This window comes from Diabrotica virgifera, chromosome 1 (assembly GCF_917563875.1).
Source record: "Diabrotica virgifera virgifera chromosome 1, PGI_DIABVI_V3a".
In the NCBI taxonomy this organism is placed as follows: domain Eukaryota; kingdom Metazoa; phylum Arthropoda; class Insecta; order Coleoptera; family Chrysomelidae; genus Diabrotica; species Diabrotica virgifera.
Genome location: NC_065443.1, coordinates 236,717,292 through 236,735,722, shown reverse-complemented (window position 1 = coordinate 236,735,722; position 18,431 = coordinate 236,717,292). Strand labels below are relative to the sequence as shown.

The 18,431-nt window shown below is 33.1% G+C and overlaps 1 protein-coding gene across 3 annotated transcripts in view; it reads right to left on the bottom strand.

The window, feature by feature from the left end:
* LOC114326726 (uncharacterized) overlaps nt 1-18,431 on the bottom strand; it is a 149,115-nt gene that overhangs the window by 21,048 nt on the left and 109,636 nt on the right. For all 3 annotated transcript variants that reach the window (XR_007697443.1, XM_028275149.2, XM_028275150.2), the window contains exon 5: nt 11,520-11,698. Coding sequence is in view for 2 of the 3 variants with exons in the window: in XM_028275149.2 (XP_028130950.1) it covers nt 11,520-11,698 (179 nt within the window). In the remaining variant the exon portion in view is untranslated. The remainder of the gene's footprint in view (nt 1-11,519; nt 11,699-18,431) is intronic.

Genomic DNA, 18,431 nt, shown 5'->3' with positions numbered 1-18,431 from the left:
TGGCAAAAACCCTTGGTGCAGTAATACGTGAAATCGGTCCCCGAAAGGTATTTGGTATAGTCACAGACAATGCAGCAAACATGAAAGCTGCTTGGGCCTTGATTGAAAATGATTTTGATAATAACATTTTTACCTATGGATGCTTTGCTCATTCTCTTAATTTAATATTTACCGATCTCAAAAATTTAACAAGTCTGAAATTGTTTACTGCCGAGGCTGTTGCCCTTACAAAGGCCATCCGACAAAGCCACATATTATCTGCGTGGGTAAAGGAAAAACAAAACGAATTAAAAATAAGTTGCAGTCTTAAACTCCCAGTGCCTACCAGATGGGGATCATTAGTTCTTTGTCTACAATCATTGCTTGCTAACAAACAAATAATAAAAAGGATGACTATCAATGAAGAAGTTGAAAAGGCAGTAAGCAAACACCCATCTTTAAAAAAAATGCTCTAAGCGATATATTTTGGGACCGGGTACAAGGATACATTATGCTTCTGGAACCAATTGCTAACACAATTACCTCTGTAGAAGGTGACACACCAACGATTTCAAAATGTCTGCATTTATTTAAAAAAATGGTTAACACCTCATTAGAAAATGTCACTAAAAGTCCATTGTTATCCAAAGAGGAAGCAGATACAAGGGCAATTTTTGAAAATCGGAAGAAGTTTGCTATTTATAGTGTTCATTTTGTAGCTAACCTTTTGGATCCAAAATATCGTGGCTGCGAACTTAGCTCAGATGAGATGGTAAATTTTTTTAGGTTATAGTGGGTTTTATTTATATTTATATTAATTTTTTTTTATTTAATGTAGACTGATGCGACAGAAGTCATATACAAGGTAGCACAGAAGATGCCAGATGTCGATGAAGCAGCCGTCTTAGCTGACGTTGTCAATTTTATTGCAAAAGAAGGACTATTCAAAAAGGCTTTTCTATGGAATGAGGACACAATTGCAGCTATCAGCCCTATTGCCTGGTGGAGTGGTCTTTGCTCAAATACCGCACTCTCCAAGTTGGCGATTGGTTTTCTAGAGTTGCCAGCGACATCAGCAGCATGTGAAAGATCCTTTTCTTCATATTCGGGAATTCACACCAACAAGAGAAACAGGCTGACCAATACTCGAGCGTCAAAAATCGTGTATGTGGCTCATAATTTAAAATTAATGGCTGACCTACAGCCAAGTGAATCATCCAGTTCAGAATCAATTGCTGGCCCTAGCTTCACAGTCAATCCTGCATTAGAATCTGAACCGGAACCAATGATAATATCCAATTCAGATCAGTCGGAGTCTGTCTTTGAAAGTGATGAAGAGGAAGCTTCAGAGTCTGAAGAAAATGCAGATAGCGACGGGACGGATCAGTGTTCATTTAAGGGATTCGGTTAATTAATTGAACCTTTTCAATCATTAAGACGTTGTTTTTTTTATTTGATAAATTTTTATTACTTATTTTTGCTTTGATTTTGCAAGTTAACGAATAAACTCTTCTTATTTTGTTTATACCCATGGTCTTTTTATTTAAAGGATTTATACGAAATTAATTATGAAACGAAATAATACTTATTTTGTTATAAAATTATACAGAATATTATATTTATTATATGTTTTTGTCATTAAATAAACTGTACCCACTTAAAAAATCAAAATAAAAAAAAAACGAAAAAAAAAACAAAAAAAACGAAGGCTTCGTTTTTTTTGCAATAAAAAACGGTTTTTTTTTAAAAACGGTACCGTTTTTTATTGGTTACATCACTAATTAGATGCTAAACAGATTGCGAGCAGTCGTTGCTGCAAGTGGTGGACATAACCACTATTGAATTGTTTTGTTTTGTTGTTAAATTTGTTTTGTTTTGTTAATTTTAGTGCGTTTGATATTTTTAATTAAATAAACCTTCAAAGCAGTGTTTTTAATTACAGCTCTTACAAGAAAAGAGATTCAGATAATTCAAAAAACAAGACCTTAGTGATACCTCCATGATAATACAAAAGGAGTATGAAACAAAATCAGCCCTCCAATTTTTCCACAGAATTTTTTAAAGTTAGGAGAAAAAACAACGCTTACATTCACCCCCGAATAATGCCATCTAAGCAAAAAAATTTTGTTACCGGAATAATAGCAATTCACATCAATACATGTACCTACAAACTCGTGCAAGAAACTTGAAAATCGAAGTACAAATAATAAAGTTATAGATTGTCAAACTTAATCAAAAATTTTGGGTGGCGGAATTTTGTGCCGGTGAGTGTATTTTATAAAACACGTTTTACAACACAATATTCAGCAAGGTATGACATACCGCATGTCAGTGGTTAAGGGTTAATTATTTGTCCAATAATTTATTGCTAATGTTAATTACATATGTAATATTCCAGTAAACAATACTCGTATTTAGGAATACAGGGTGTTAGTAAATAAGTATGAAACATTTTAAGGAGTAATTCTACATGAAAAAATAATAACAGTTTGCTTTATAATCGTATGTCTGCAAATGCTTCGTTTCCAAGATACGGGGTGTTAAATTTTTTTTTTCAAACTGCGAATTTTTTTATTGCTCTAAGACCGTTTGAGCTATGAAAATTAAATTTGGTGGGTTTTAAGAGATGGTTATTGCGCATTTTTTTATATACAAATAACAATTTTGTATTCATCATTGGCGCGCCTACGGGTAATGGTCTGAATTTTTTTAAAGAAAAAAAAAGTACGCCACTGTGATATTTCAAATTAAAAATTATTTTTGTATTCCACCTTTAATTTATGATCATGAACCTTTTTTGTCTTGTTTTAATATGGTGCACCGTTTTTATGCAAAAAAATAAAACATCTTCGCGCGTATTTTTCATTTCGTAATATATTATCAAGAACTCTCCAATATTCGCGGTGGGTAAGTACTTGGAAGGGAATTGAGAAACGATCGTGCGCGAATACCGGAGAAATATTGTAACTTTGTTAAATAATTCATATTGTCAATTGAAATTGTCAAATTGACGTACATTTCATATCTACTGTCATTGAAGAAGAAAAATTATATGTTGCTCCACAATATTGATATGATATGCAATTATTATATAAAGGTAAATTTAATTAATTGTATTTTGCTTGCAGTACTGCATTTTAGTAACTAATTTTATTTACTACATACAATTGTTTACGTTTTAATAACATAACCTGAATCTTATTTTATCTTCTTATTATTTTTTTGGACTATGGCCTTGACAATTATCCAGTAACCAGGACTAATATAATTGGCCAATAAAATTAAAAGTGCGAATAAAGTTGCAGAGCGTAGAAATAGGTGTCACTTTACCGAATTTGCACGGTCCCAATAATAATGCCAAACTAGAATAATAACAGAAAATATTTCTAAAAAGATTTTAACTATGTGCAAGGCTACAACAAATGTTAAAAATTACCTCCTTTAAAGGTGACAGAGTAATTTTATATTCACCATTGGCGCGCGTACGGGTAATGGACTGAATTTTTTAAAGAAAAAAATAGTACGGGACTGAGATATGTCAAATTAAAAATCATTTTTGAATTCCTCGTTCAATTTACGACAAAAAATTGTTTTTGTCTTTTTTTTCATATGAGGCGCCGTTTTTATGTAAAAAAATAAAATATATTAACGTGTACAAAGTATTTGAAATAAGTTTCTATGCATATGGAATCTACCTCGAATAATTTGTAAGCGTTAAGATGTTTTATTTTTTTGTATAAAAACGGCGCCGCATATGAAAAAAAGACAAGAATTATTTCTGTACCATTTGATCAGATGATGTTATGTCCATTTTTACTACTTTATAGGAGAGACAAAAAACCATTTATGGGAGTTTGTGTTTAAGGTTTTACCTCGGAATTAGCAATTTTCAGAATAAATAGATATGTGAATCTATGCGATATGTTACAATTTATTTTACGGACTCGAAAAAGTGGAACAAGAGTTTGAAAATAAAAAAGAAATTTGAAAAAATTGCAAATTATCATGTTTTGACCAAATGATTATTGTTAAAGAATATCACTTATTATCTTCTTATTCTGGAATTATTTGACTTTTTTGTGGAATTTCTTCTTCCTCTTCTTCTGTATGTCATCTTTATGTCTTCATCTGCGATGAAGGTTGGCAATCATAACTGCTATTCTAACTTTTGACACTACAGCTCAAAAGAGTTCAGTTGAGCTGCATACACACCAAGATATTTTTCTTCTACCTATGCTGCGCCTTCCTTGAATCTTTTCCTGCATTATTAATTTAAAGAATTCATAACTGTCACCACGTGTCATATGATCCAGATACTTTGGTTTTTTTATTTTGGTGGAATCCAGTATCTCCCTGTTGTGCTCTATTTTTCTTAGTACTTTTCATTGGTTATTCTGTCTGCCCAGGAGATTCTCAGCAATCTTCAATATGTCCACATTTAAAATGGTTCCAATCTATTATTACATTGTTTAATAATAGTCCATGTCTCCACAACATACACAAGAATAGAAAATGCATAACAATTATTTATTACTCGTTTTCTAAGATTTAGGCTAAGGTCTCTACTACAAAATATTTGTTTCATGTTATTGAATGCATTTAACAATGAATTAATACAACTTGATTCCACAAAAATACTAATTTGTGACTTATGCACAAGTGACTTGTACCACTTATCACTATTTGACCATAAAAAAATGAAAAATGTATTTTGATCATTGTGTGATAACAATACTTATGATAATCTGATCACGCATAAACAAAAAAATGTGCACTATCATTGAATAACCAATGCTGCCAATCAAATTATATCCGTTGTGCATTTAGCAGCGTCTGCCTAAACGATAAAGAATGTTGTTTTGATTATTTGTGTGCACTAAACACACAATGACTAAAAATGCAGTTAGCACCGTCTGACCAAATGGTACTGATTTGTTGTCGTAAATTGAACGAGGAATGGCACCTATGTACGCCGTTTCTCCCACTTGGCGACGCTAGTGTAGTTGGAGGTCAACGTTTTGACTATTCGTGAAGTTTGTATATGGTGTTTTTGATTACGATTTAATAAATAATAAATTATGGCCGAAATATATGGATCTTGGAGACTGTTTGTGCGTTGAAAAACGAATTGAGAAGCAATGCGAGAGTTACTGGAAAAAGGAAGCCCTTATCGAATGATAAACTATATTAATCATCGTCTCAATGTTTTATTTCTATAGCTCATAGGGTATTTATTTGGTATTGACTCACTCCGCACACGAGTCTGATAATATGATATGTGCGATCTGCCTTATTTTTTTATCAATTTAAAATTCACAATTAAGTGCGCTCAGCATTAATTTTTGTGTTTATTTCATTTAAAAATGTGATATTTTAAAAATATGGCCGCCATGGCAGTTGCGCATTTGATGTAAATTTGGTTTAAGCATGGGTTGAGCGCAGTTGATTCTGCAATGTTGTTTTATTTAAAAAAAAAAAATATAATTCCTTATGGAAATATGGAATGTGTTAATTTAATTAAGTACAATTATTTGGGTGTTTGTCTACGTGAAAAGCGACCTTAAATTTAAGGTGAAATTAGAAAAATTTAGGGTTAGCTTTGATCAGGTTATGTTTTAGTCACTAAAGAATATTTGAATGGTACCTACTAGGTCACTTTAATTTTCAGTTATTAACTTTTTTATAATTATTTTCGATGACGCTAGGTTAGGTTTGGTCAGGTTATGTTTTAGTCACTAAAAAATATTAAGAGCCAACAGTAGCGATCAACAGGTAGCAACAAAATATAACTTCGGGAGATAGTATCATAAACTTTGGCAACAGTGCGTGGTAATCTTTGACATTATCTAAGATTAATATTTTGACAATATCATAGTCGCGCTAAATGGAATTAATAGAACACGATTTTATTATTAGTAAATAAATATTTATAAAAATAAACCAAAATGGGTGAAAATTTTATGTTAAGATAGGTATTTGCATGAAATATCTAATAATAAAACAATAATAAATAATCATTTTTCGTTGTGAAGCGAAAAAAATTTCGATGTTCTCGTAATTTTGGCACGGTTTTTAATGGACTTTTTCTTGGAAGGATCGCTTTATTTTTCGTTTGATTAACTTTTCCCATTTTGTTAAACTATTGATAATATTTTTAGAATAAAAAAGCCAGCCACATTGTTTGATTTGCTTGTCTAGATAATGTTTAAAAGAAATGCGTTCAATGTGCTTCCCCGTTTAGGATTTAGTCCTCTTCAGGGTTTGAGGTGAATGTATTGTGTTGGCAGCAAAAGCAAACAGTCCGAAAAACACACTGGGGCAAGCGCCGTGTCCTGGTGTTCTTGGATCCTGGGTTATGCCGGACGGTGGTGTCCAGAAGGCTAAGAAGTCAACAGAGAAGAAAGTTTGATGGATTGTTGTTGGTTCCATAGACATTTACGTGTACTGTCCGTGCTTTGCTCTCGACCAGTCTCCCTAGAAACCATTGTACAACGACAGGCGAACCTGCGTCCCTCGTCGGCGGTCAGGAGGTGGCTTTGAGTGCAGCGTGGACAGTGTGCGTTCGAGTGGAGAAAATAGTTGCGGCTATTTTCTTGGGACGAACAGGTATAATTGTGCAATGAAGTTGGGAAACCGCAAAAAACCAACTTCTCCCTGTTCGGGGTAGGGAAGAGGAAATGTTAGAGGTGGGTACGGTAGGCTAACGGGGTAGCCTCAAGGATGTTTTCGTACTCCACCGGGAGTTCGTCAATGCATGTTTGCATTAGAGCGGACGGTACATGAATCTTTTTGCGTTTGGGCTTTCGGTGGAGTACGTGGCCGGAAGATGAACAGGAACATTTGAGAGATTCTTGTGTGTCGGAAGGGGGGCCGTTGATTACTTTGATTGTGAAGTTCCTGTTAGAGAATAAAAAATCCTCCTAAAACTTTATATACTCGCATTAGAATTCGAAATATTTTTACGTAAAATATACCTACCTACCTACATATAACTAAAACTCACAATTAACAACAATCTATTCTTTCAAAGAGGCCAACAACTTATACAACAACAACAAAAATATAATAAATTAACTATCAATAAACTTTACTTTCCTATGAAACCACAATAACGAATTCTTAAATTAACACACTACTGCACTTAACAGATATCGATAAAGATGACAGAATAGATTAGAGAAAATCTGACGCAGGTTTGTCAAAATGACAGTGATAATTTCTCTATGTTGCCGAATTAGTTATTAGTTATAATATGTTCGATTTCTTGTTAGAAATAAAAAATTTTAGTAGTTCCAAGATTACACAAAATCTAGGAATGGGATAAAAAGGTTTATTTGAAGAAAGTTTATGTTTTTGTTCTTCTTAATGGCGGTACAGGCTCGTTTTTTGAATATTGTATTTAATTACAGAGTAATTTCCACATACTAATATATTTCTCAATTTGGGCTCTGTACCGCCATTCTTTATTATATTACGAATATGTGTGCCAAATATCTCGACAAAATATTCAAAATTACAGCCGCAATCTTGGAACGCGTTTGTTGCTACCTGTTGATCGCTACTGTAGCCTCTTAAGAACTTGAGAATTATTTAAAATTAGTATTTCACATCTATTCACTATTCTATATTATTATTATTACTTCAAATATAATTTTTTTATATGTTCACTCCATAAAAAGCGATTGTGGATGTGGCAACAGTGTGAATGTATATAAAATTGCAAATCTTAATCCGTGCGTTTATAATAAATTTTGATCTGAATTTTATAGTGAAGTATTCTATTTTTTACAGTCGAATCCAAGAGCAATACGTAATCTGTTTAAACAAAATGTTTATTGCAGATACGTGCATTTATTGTCGGCAGATATTTATCCCTTCTTGTTGCTACAATCCACTTTTTTCTCTTCAGAATATCTTTGGGAAACCTGTGTCCTGATGTTCTCGATGAGCACAAATGCACAGCACAACATTGAGGTATTTTATTTTCTCAAGTATAATTCACACAGCGAAACAAATATACAATATTTACTTGGAAATAGAATGATTTGAAGTGTTGACGTAAGTTGACGTGACCTCCAACTACACGAGCGCCACCTACGATGAGCTTTCCAGATTAGCTGCCATTCAAAAATTATTTTTAATTTGACGTTTATCAGTGGCGTACTATTTTTTTTCTTTAAAAAATTCAGATCATTACCTGTGCGGGCGCCAATGGTGAATATAAAATTATTCTGTCATTTTCTGTTATTGTTCTACTTTGGAATTATTATATTGGAGAGTTCTTGATAATGTATTAAGATAAGGACACACCATTAAACTTGATAAAAAAGATAAAACCCATAACTAAATTAAAATTCATGGTGACGTTTCAATTATTACTTTAATCATCGTCAGAATAATAAGTTTCTTGAGCGGATGCTTTAAAATAATTTTAAAGGAACAAACAATAATTAATGAAAACGTAAAAAATTACATTGACAATCATTGGGTTAAGTCAATAATTTCAAACAGGCCATGTCTTGTTGCGTGTTTAAGGGTGGCTTCAAAAGAAATATGGATAATGCCTCCTTGATACTGAGTTCCGTTGGAGAACTTGCATGACCAATGATTGAGAAGTCCTTACGACTAATAGGGTGGTCAGAATCAGTCATATGTTGGAATACAATTTTTTTTCAATTTTTTCAACATTTTTTAGATTATCTCAACCAGAAACACCACAATATGAAATTTACTAGTGAAATTGAAGTCAATGGAAATCTGCCCTTCTTAGGAATTAACATCTTCAGATCACCTTCAGGTTTTTCCACTACAATATACAGAAAACCAACCTTCACCGGCCTGTATATAAACGCAGATAGCTTCATTCCCAACAAATACAAAACAAGTTTAATCAATATACTTGTTCACCGCGCTTTCACTATCTGTTCAACCTGGCAATTCCTACATGAAGAGTTAGAAAACATAAAGGTGATCTTAAGTAAAAATGGCTTTTCGTTGAACTTCTTAGAAAGATACATCAGACGTTTTTTCAATAACAAATTCCAACCAAACAGCAAAGTAGAAGAAATCAAAGAAAAGATCTATATCAAACTTCCATATACTGGTTACCACAGCTTACAAATCCGACGCAACATCTGTAGGACAATTAAAAAAGCATTTCCCTCTATAGAATTAAGATTTGCTTTCACGACTTTGGAAAGGATAGGATCTCGTTTCCATGTGAAAGACATGATTCCTAGTGATCTCGCATCTAACATTATATACCAATTCAAATGTAGTAGCTGTGCAGCTACGTACGTCGGGAAGACTCGGCGTCACTTTAATGTCAGATGTTGCGAGACATGGCGTGTTTGAAATTATTGACTTAACCCAATGATTGTCAATGTCATTTTTATGTTTTCATTAATTATTGTTTGTTCCTTTAAAATTATTTTAAAGCATCCGCTCAAGAAACTTATTATTCTGACGATGATTAAAGTAATAATTGAAACGTCACCATGAATTTTAATTTATTTATGGGTTTTATCTTTAAGTTTATTATTTTTATCAAATGTATTAAGAAATGAAAAATACGCTCGAAGGTGTTTTATTTTTTCGCATAATAACGGTGCACCACAGGAAAAAAACAAGAAAGGTTCTTTTTCATAAATTAAACGTGGAATACAAATATAATTTTTAATTTGAAATATCTCAGTGGCGTACCATTTTTTTCTTTAAAAAAATTCAGACCATTACCCGTAGGCGCCCCAATGATGAATATAAAATTATTATTTGTTTGGCAAAAAAATGCGCAATAACTACAAAATCTCTCTTGAAACCCACCAAATATAATTTTAATAGCTCAACCGGTCTTAGAGCAATAAAAAAATTGGCAGTTTGAAATATAAATTTCAACACCCACTGTATCTCGGAAACAAAGCATTTGCGGACATACGTTTATAGAGCAAACTGCCATTATTTTTTTATGTAGAATTATCCCCTAAAGTTTGTCATACCTATTTACTAACACCCTGTATAAATCACAAAATAAAAAAAATTCAGACCGAAAATAAAATATTAGTCCAGAGAAATAAGATTTTTTTCGTGACACATCCCCCTCCAGGCCGAGACCAAATTTTTTGAGTAGTATGGACATGTATATTATTAACCTATATGTTTCCTGCAGCCGATTTTGATGATACACATAATTATAAACAAATGAAGATCAAAAAACGGTAAATTTTCGCATTTTTCGTCTATTACCAAAAAGTTAAGCACTTTAAACAAATTTGAGAATAAGAAACTCATAAATCGTATAAAAAACTTCAATATGGCGTTCGCTGAATATGTCCATCCTTATTGGTTGCTTAGAAAATTGCAAAATAATTCATAAATTTTTATAAATATTCATAACTTATGTAAAAATTAACTTAGAACCTTCTTATTACACGGAATGCTGAGACTTCTTGTACTTAAATTATATTTTAAATTTCAAAGCAATTGGTCAAATAGTTTAAAAGTTATTTAATTTGTTTTTCCCAAATTCATTTTTTTTTTGCAACACTATAAGTCAGAAAATTATGAGGTTACAATACTTCGGACAGTTTATGAAAGAAGAACATTTATACTATTACCTTAATTAAAAATAAATGACAAAAAATAATTTTAAACAGTGTAAAATTATTTTGAAAAAATATGTCGATTTTTTGCTTACTTATAAACAATTAGAATAACTTTGTAACCGTTATCCGTAGAAAAATTATTTTTTCATATTTAGAAAGACTGAATTTTCATACACATTTAGAAAGAAAAACAACTGTCCTAGGACAATTAGGGACAAAATTAGCCCCCCCCCATTTTTTAATTAACATGTTTTTGCAAAATAATTTTGCAATATTTATAATTATTTTTTGTCATTTTTTTAAATTAAATTAATACTGTAAATTTTCTTCTTTCATAAACTATCTAAAGTATTACTGTAACTTCATCATTTTCTGACTTACAGTGTTGCAAAAAAAATTAATTTGGGATAAACAAATTAAATAAATAACTTTTAAACTATTTGACCAATTGCTTTGAAATTTAGGGTATGATTTAAGTACCATAAGTCTCAGCATTCCGTGTAATAAGATGGTTCAAGTTAATTTTTACATAAGTTATGAATATTTATAAAAACTCAAAATTTATGATTTATTTTGCAATTTTCTAAGGAACCAATAAGGATAGACATATTCAGCGAACGCCATATTGAAGTTTTTTATACGGTTTACAAGTTTCTTACTCTCAAATTTGTTTAAAATGCCTATTTTTTAGTAATAGACGAAAAAAGCGAAAATTTACCGTTTTTTGATCTTCATTTGTTTATAACTATGTATATCATCAAAATCGGCTGCAGGAAACATATAGGATATTAATATAATGTCCACACAACTCAAAAAATTTGGTTTCGGCCTGGAGGCGGTTGTGTCACCAAAGGGATATTCTTTTCCTTATTTCTCTGAACTATATGCAACATTTTGTTTATGATTGTATTTAAAGAAAAAGTGTAAATCGAAACTTACCCCAATAAAAGCTACAGTTCGTAATTTTAAGCAAATCGGGCACTAAGCAATGTATAAAATCAACTTGTGTGTGACAACCTGTGATAGTATCTATTGGACCGGATCTTAAAGTAACGTGGTTTTGGAATAATGCTCTGAGTGATTCAACGCTGAGATCAGGGGGACAGACTAATTGTAACCTAAAAGAAAAATGGAAATATAAATAAATGATTATTAAACAATACAAATTAATTCATCTACCATGAATATACTTAAGGGGAAGGCACAAAATCTTGGTCCAATGCTATTTAAATGCATTCATTTTTTTTCGAATCCTGAGAAAACCAATAAATATTTTTGAAAAATTTAAACGCGAGTGAAAAATTACAGTAGTAACGGGGCCCGAAAGTCCCTTAGAATAAACAAAAAGTTTCTTTTGAATGAAATATTTGAAATTAAAAATCACACTGAAGTTTCTTTGTTTTACCCCTGTAACTTATTAAAATAAACATTATAGAAGTTTTCAGAGACTTTCGGCCCTCGGTGATAATGTAATCTTTCATTATCCGTTTAAATTTTACAAAAATACTTATTAGTTTTCTCAGGATTCGAAAAAAACGTATGCATTTAAATAGCATTGGACCAAGATTTTGCGCCTACCCCCTTAAGTTAGAGTTAAGTTGTTTGAATACCATGTGATTTTTTCTTTAGAAGTGAGTTGTCCCTGTCATAAAAGACAATGATTTTTGTAACAGACTATTTTTTATTTTTGTCCATCCTGTAACTGCTGATTTCTACCTTCGATGAAAGGTAGCATAATAAAGACACCGTGTGAGTGTAAACCGGTGCTTTTATTGTTCTTGTTTCTGCTAGCTGTTAATGTTTTTGAATCTATCAGCAAACGCGTCACCAGCTTTGAAGGTAGCTTTCTCGTTGACAAACAACTTCCGTTTACGGTCGCCCAAAACTATTTATGTGCTTTTTAATGTTTTAATGTCGAACTTCGATGTTTAAGTTATTTGTGTCTGTTAGACGTTAGACCATGATTTAAGCCAATATACAAGTATGAACCGCTGTTTCCGATGAAATAAACTTACAGTCGGAAAAATGAAAGAGTATCCATGAACGAACATATAAAACACGCTGTATTTTCCTGTCACCGTGTAACAAAGAAAATTGTCCAGTGCAAGTACATGTAACAATAATTATTACATGTACTTGCGCTGGCCAATTTTTTGTGTGACACGATGACAGGAAAATACAGCGTGTTTTATATGTTCGTTCATGGGTATTCTTTCATTTTTCCTACTTATACGTGCATAGAAATCGGCCCACTTAAAAATTTGGTCATTTTTGATGTCTCGTATTTCCTAAGCCTGTTAGCCGATTTAAGTGATTTTTTAATATGTTATAGCCTGATTCCTTAACAATATTGCTGTAATAATATTGTTGCCAAACAGGTAGATTTTTATTGTGTACCGGGTGTACGAATCAAACTGTGTTTTTTTCTCAAAGTTCGCATCACACTGTGGAATATTCTAGAATTTATAAAATACTAAAATTAAAACCCAACTATAGCCTCAGGTTTTCTTAACATTATGTTTTCTGATTCATTCGTTTATGTTGTATAATAAAAAAGTTAGGTACTTTAACAACTAGACATGTTTTTCATCAATACACGGTGTTTGTAAATAAGCGGGACAAACTTAAGGGGTAATTCGACATGCAAAAATAATGACAGTTTGCTTTATAAACGTATGTTTGCAAATGTTTCGTTTCCGAGATACGGGATGTTGATTTTTTTCTTACAAATTAACGATTTATTTATTGCTCTAAAACCAGTTGAGATATGCAAATGAAATTTGGTAGGTTTTAAGAGATAGTTATTGCCGATTCTTTGACACAAAATTAAGAATTTAATATTCACCATTGGCGCGCATACGGGTAATATGACCGAACATATTACCCGTATGAACGCCAATGGTCAATATAAAAATCTTAATTGTATGTCAAAAAATGTGCAATAACTACGTCTTAAAACCCACCAAATTTCATTTGCATATCTCAGTCGGTTTTAAAGCAATAAAGAAATCGTCAGTTTGTTAGAAAAAATTCAACACCCCGTATTTCGAAAACGCAGCGTTCGCGGACGTATGTTTATAAAACAAAAGGTCATTATATGTCATGCAGAATTACCGCTTAAAGTTTGCCATATTTATTTAAAAACACCCTGTATTGCCGAAAAACAAGACTAGTTGTTAAAGTACCTAACTTTTTTATTATCCAACATAAGGGAATGAATCAAAAAACAGAATGTTAAGAAAACCTGAGGCTATAGTTGGGTTTTAATTTCAGTATTTTATAAATGCTAGAATATTCCACATGGTGTTGCGAACTTTGAGAAAAAAACACAGTTTGATTTGTAAACTCGGAATACATGGACGTATAAATAAAGATGGACTAGGCATGCTCTACTCTCTGTTCACCGAAATTTGAAGCCAAACAGTTTATAGGCTCGAGGAAGGGGACGAGGTGATAGACTGTGACATTTCCTTCTTAGTCAGTGGCGTACCTTCCAATAATTGAACGGTATTTGAAACAATTTTTTTATTTGAATAAATGATTACTAATGGTATTTTTAGTATCGTAAACATATACAATATTTGAAAGAAGTGAGAAACAACGAAAAATAAATAATTTTAATTTTCAATGTATAGAATATATTTACAAACATTGTTTTACACAAAAGAATAAAGATGAGTTAGTATTCAAAATCACAAATTACTATTATGCTATATTATACAATATTTTATTCAAACTAATATAATACATAATAGGATGCATCGAAAAAATAAAAGTTTGAAATGTTATATCTAAAGGCGGAAATACATATCCGCGCCGCGAACTCCGCGCAGTGTGAGCGCCGCGCGTTTGAGGCGCGGTTATTGTTCGTTAAAATTTTTCATTTTGACGACCCAGAGGAAACATACGAACGTTTAGTAATTGTAGATAATCATGTCTCTGTCCTGTACTTCTACTACATCTTATTTTGTTATTACATATTCTGAAACTATTTTCTTGTGTCATCTTATGCAATTTACTATTTTATGTGGAATAAATCTATAGACCGGGCAATTTACTGCCCGGTATATAGTCAAGAAATCTGTATTACAGTCTGCAAAAAAACTATACAACCATGACAATTTACAAATTAAATCTGCAACGTCTTTTTGAAAAATGAATGTTATTTGAAAATATTTACTGTCGTAAAACAGAACCATTCTTTACAATTACTTCTTCAATATAATTTCTTTCAAATGTTGACCATGACTGCGGTTAAGACGGTCCATTCTGAAGGTCTAATTCTCGATGACGCGTTCGAGCTTTTCGATTGGTATTTGACCAGCGACTCGAGTAATACTGGCCTTCAATGAATCGTAGCCAATTTATTCATGTAGACTTTGGACTTGAGGTAGCCCCAGAGGAAAACGACTAGACATGTGATGTCACAGGATATATACAGCTAACTCACTGGTCCAAAGCGTGAAATAAATTGCTCACAGAACCGTTTTCTCAGTAAAGCCATGCTTTCACGGGATGTATGGCAGGTGGCGCAATATTTGCGGGAACATTTCGGGAACTACCTTTTCGCTTCCCGGTGACACAAATATAATGGTAGGGGAGCCCAAGCGGGGATTTTTGCAGTTACTCGAGCGCGTCAGATTATCATATGGGGAGAAACGTTGTACCCTGCAGATGTACCTCCACCATCTATTGGCTCTTAACACAGGGGCTTCGTTCAGGGGGGCCCGAAAAAAAAATTTATCCTTAAAAATACTCGAAATTGTCAGATTAAGATTAGGTAAGTTAAGTACATGCAAAAGAGTCTATATTTCAAAAATATGACGATTTGAGCGGGGTGTACGGAAATGGGTGAGTCAAAAAGTTTCACAAAAAAAAGCGAATATTTTGCGAAATGAACGTCAGATTGAAAAACTAAAAACTACGTGTTCAATGTTTTTCAAAAATCTATCGAAAAATACCAAACATGAACCCCACGGAGAGGGGGGGGGGGGTAAATTTAAAATTTTAAATACAAATCCCGCGATCTTTCGCAAAATAAACATCATATCGAAAAACTGCAAAATACACTTTATCAATATTTTTAAAAAATCTATCGAATGGTTCCAAACACGACCCCCACAGAGGTGAGGTGGGGGGCTTACTTTAAAATCTTAAGTGGTAGCCCCCATTTCTTATTGCAGATTTGGATCGTTTGTATAAAAATAAACAACTTTTATTCGAAACAATTTTTCTAATTATGGATAGATGGCGCTGTAATCGGAAAAAAGATTGTAGGAAATGGAAAATTAAATTAAAAATGGGAAGTCCCCACTAAAATGGAAAATTTTACTTAACTTTTTTTGGTTTTAGGACCTAATAATCACAGCCCAATAGGTCCCCAAAGCGCTCGAGTGACTGCACATTTAGCATACTTTGCTCCCCTACCATAATATATCTGCTTGTTCCTACAACCAGAAACAAAATTAGAGAACTATAGGTTCTTCCACGTTGTGCGTTACCTTTTTCGTTTTCCGGTGACACAATTGTAATGTATCTGCTTGTTTCAACTCCGTTGCTTCACCAGAAGCGAAGTTAGAGAACTATTGGCTCTTCGAAGTTGGGCGTTACCTTTTTGGCTTTCCGGTGACTCAATTATAATATATCTGCTTATTTCAACTCCGTTGCTTCACCAGAAGCAAAGTTAGAAAACTATAGGCTCTTCCAAGTTGTGCGTTACCCTTTTGGCTTTCCGGTGACCCAATTATAATATATCTGCTTGTTCCAACTCCGTTGCTTCACCAGAAGCGAAGTTAGGAAACTATAGGCTCTTCCAAGTTGTGCATTACCTTTTTCGTTTTCCGGTGACCCAATTATAATATATCTGCATGTTCCAACTCCGTTGCTTCACCAGAAGCGAAGTTAGAAAACTATTGGGTCTTCCAAGTTGTGCGTTACCTTTTTGGCTCTCCGGTGACCCAATTATAATATATCTGCTTGTTCCAACTCCGTTGCTTCACCAGAAGCGAAGTTAGAAAACTACTGGGTCTTCCAAGTTGTGCGTTACCTCTTTCGTTTTCCGGTGACCCAATTGTAATGTATCTGCTTGTTTCAACCCCGTTGCTTCACCAGAAGCGAAGTTAGAGAACTATTGGCTCTTCCAAGTTGTGCGTTACCTTTTTGGCTTTCCGGTGACCCAATTATAATATATCTGCTTGTTCCAACTCTGTTTCTTCACCAGAAGCGAAGTTAGAAAACTATTGGGTCTTCCAAGTTGTGCCTTACCTTTTTCGCTTTCCGGTGACACAATTATAATATATCCGCTTGTTTCAACTGCGTTGCTTCACCAGACACGAAGTTAGAAAACTATAGGTTCTCCAAGTCGTGCGTTACCTATTTCGCTTTCCGGTGACACATAATATATATCTGCTTATGAATGTTTTTTTGATATTGATAACTATTTCCGAAGTGAAAGTCGAAAGGTCAAGTAAACTTGATTTCAAACTCGAATTGTGGCTTATGCCCAAATAAAACAGTAAATCTTATTTTTAATACATGTTATTTTTAGTACAACAATGAACTAACATTTTTTAAAAAGGTCCGCATGTACATTTTTTTTATTTCAGCTTCTATTTCCGTTCAGATCGGATTTAAGTTGTTTCTTTAAATTAAATGGTTCTTTATTGAGGATCCCACCATAATGATTTTCCACGGTAAACATCAATTTCCTTCCGACAGTTCCGACCATTCCATTACTAACAAATATTCAACTCATGCGCGCCAAAACCAACAAACCACTCGCAAACCCGTCCAAATACGTATTGCGAACCATCAAAGCGTTTGTTGAAAAACCGACAGAATTTAGATCGTGGTGCGCCGTGTGCGTGCCGTTTGTGCGTCACTTGAAAACACGTACTAATCTGACGAATACGCCGCGCGAGCGGCTCTCACACCGAGCAGAGCGCATATGTATCTCCGCCTTTATAGTGTGAAAAAGTTGCTTTTAGCATATTACATAGTATTTTTATTTTTTTTATACAAATTTTCTGCCTCCCCAACGAACTTGAATTTTATTAAATTTCTGATTTTTATGTAAATTTCAATTTATTTTATTTGGAATAAAATATGTGCTAACTCGATCTGAGATCAATTAAAGAAAACTTAAAATGTTGTCAATTGCAAATGTCTCTTATGGTCATGGTCCTCTTTTGCTATTGATTTTGCCTTAGATTATAAGTGGGAGCAATTCATTCACTTTTGATTTCATTCATAGAGCAAGGTGGAGAAAACTTAGCACTTAAGTACTCTAGTTCACAATGAAATGCCCAGCTGGCGGTTGCATAGAACTTTTTGCATTTTGTAAAATACTGTACGTGCCTTTTCCAGAAGTGTGCTTATTTCTAGTGAGTGGTCCCAAGTTTCATCAAGATTACTTCCAAGGTAAGTTATTCTTGTCACTCTGGCGAAATGTTCCGTCGACATTGACCCTTCTGTTTTGGTGCTTGCTGACCATCGTTTTCTTTGTATTCAATTTCATTCCAAATTCTCTACAGGCTGTTGTTACTCGGTCCATTAGGCGTTGCAGTGCTTCAGCATTATCTGGCAGAATAACCGGGTCATCAGGGTATCGCAGGTTATTTATACATTGCCCGTATATAATTATACCAATATATTTTACAAATTAATATACCTACGCATTTATAATATGTATTAAACAAAAATCTTACATAACTTTATATAGAACAATACGAGTTTGACATGTATAGTATAGATAGATAACTTTGTTTCACACTCTTAAGAACAAAGAGAAACAGTAGGTATAGCCGGTAGCTGATGTCGCAAATAAATATGTATTTTTAATATCTGCTTTAA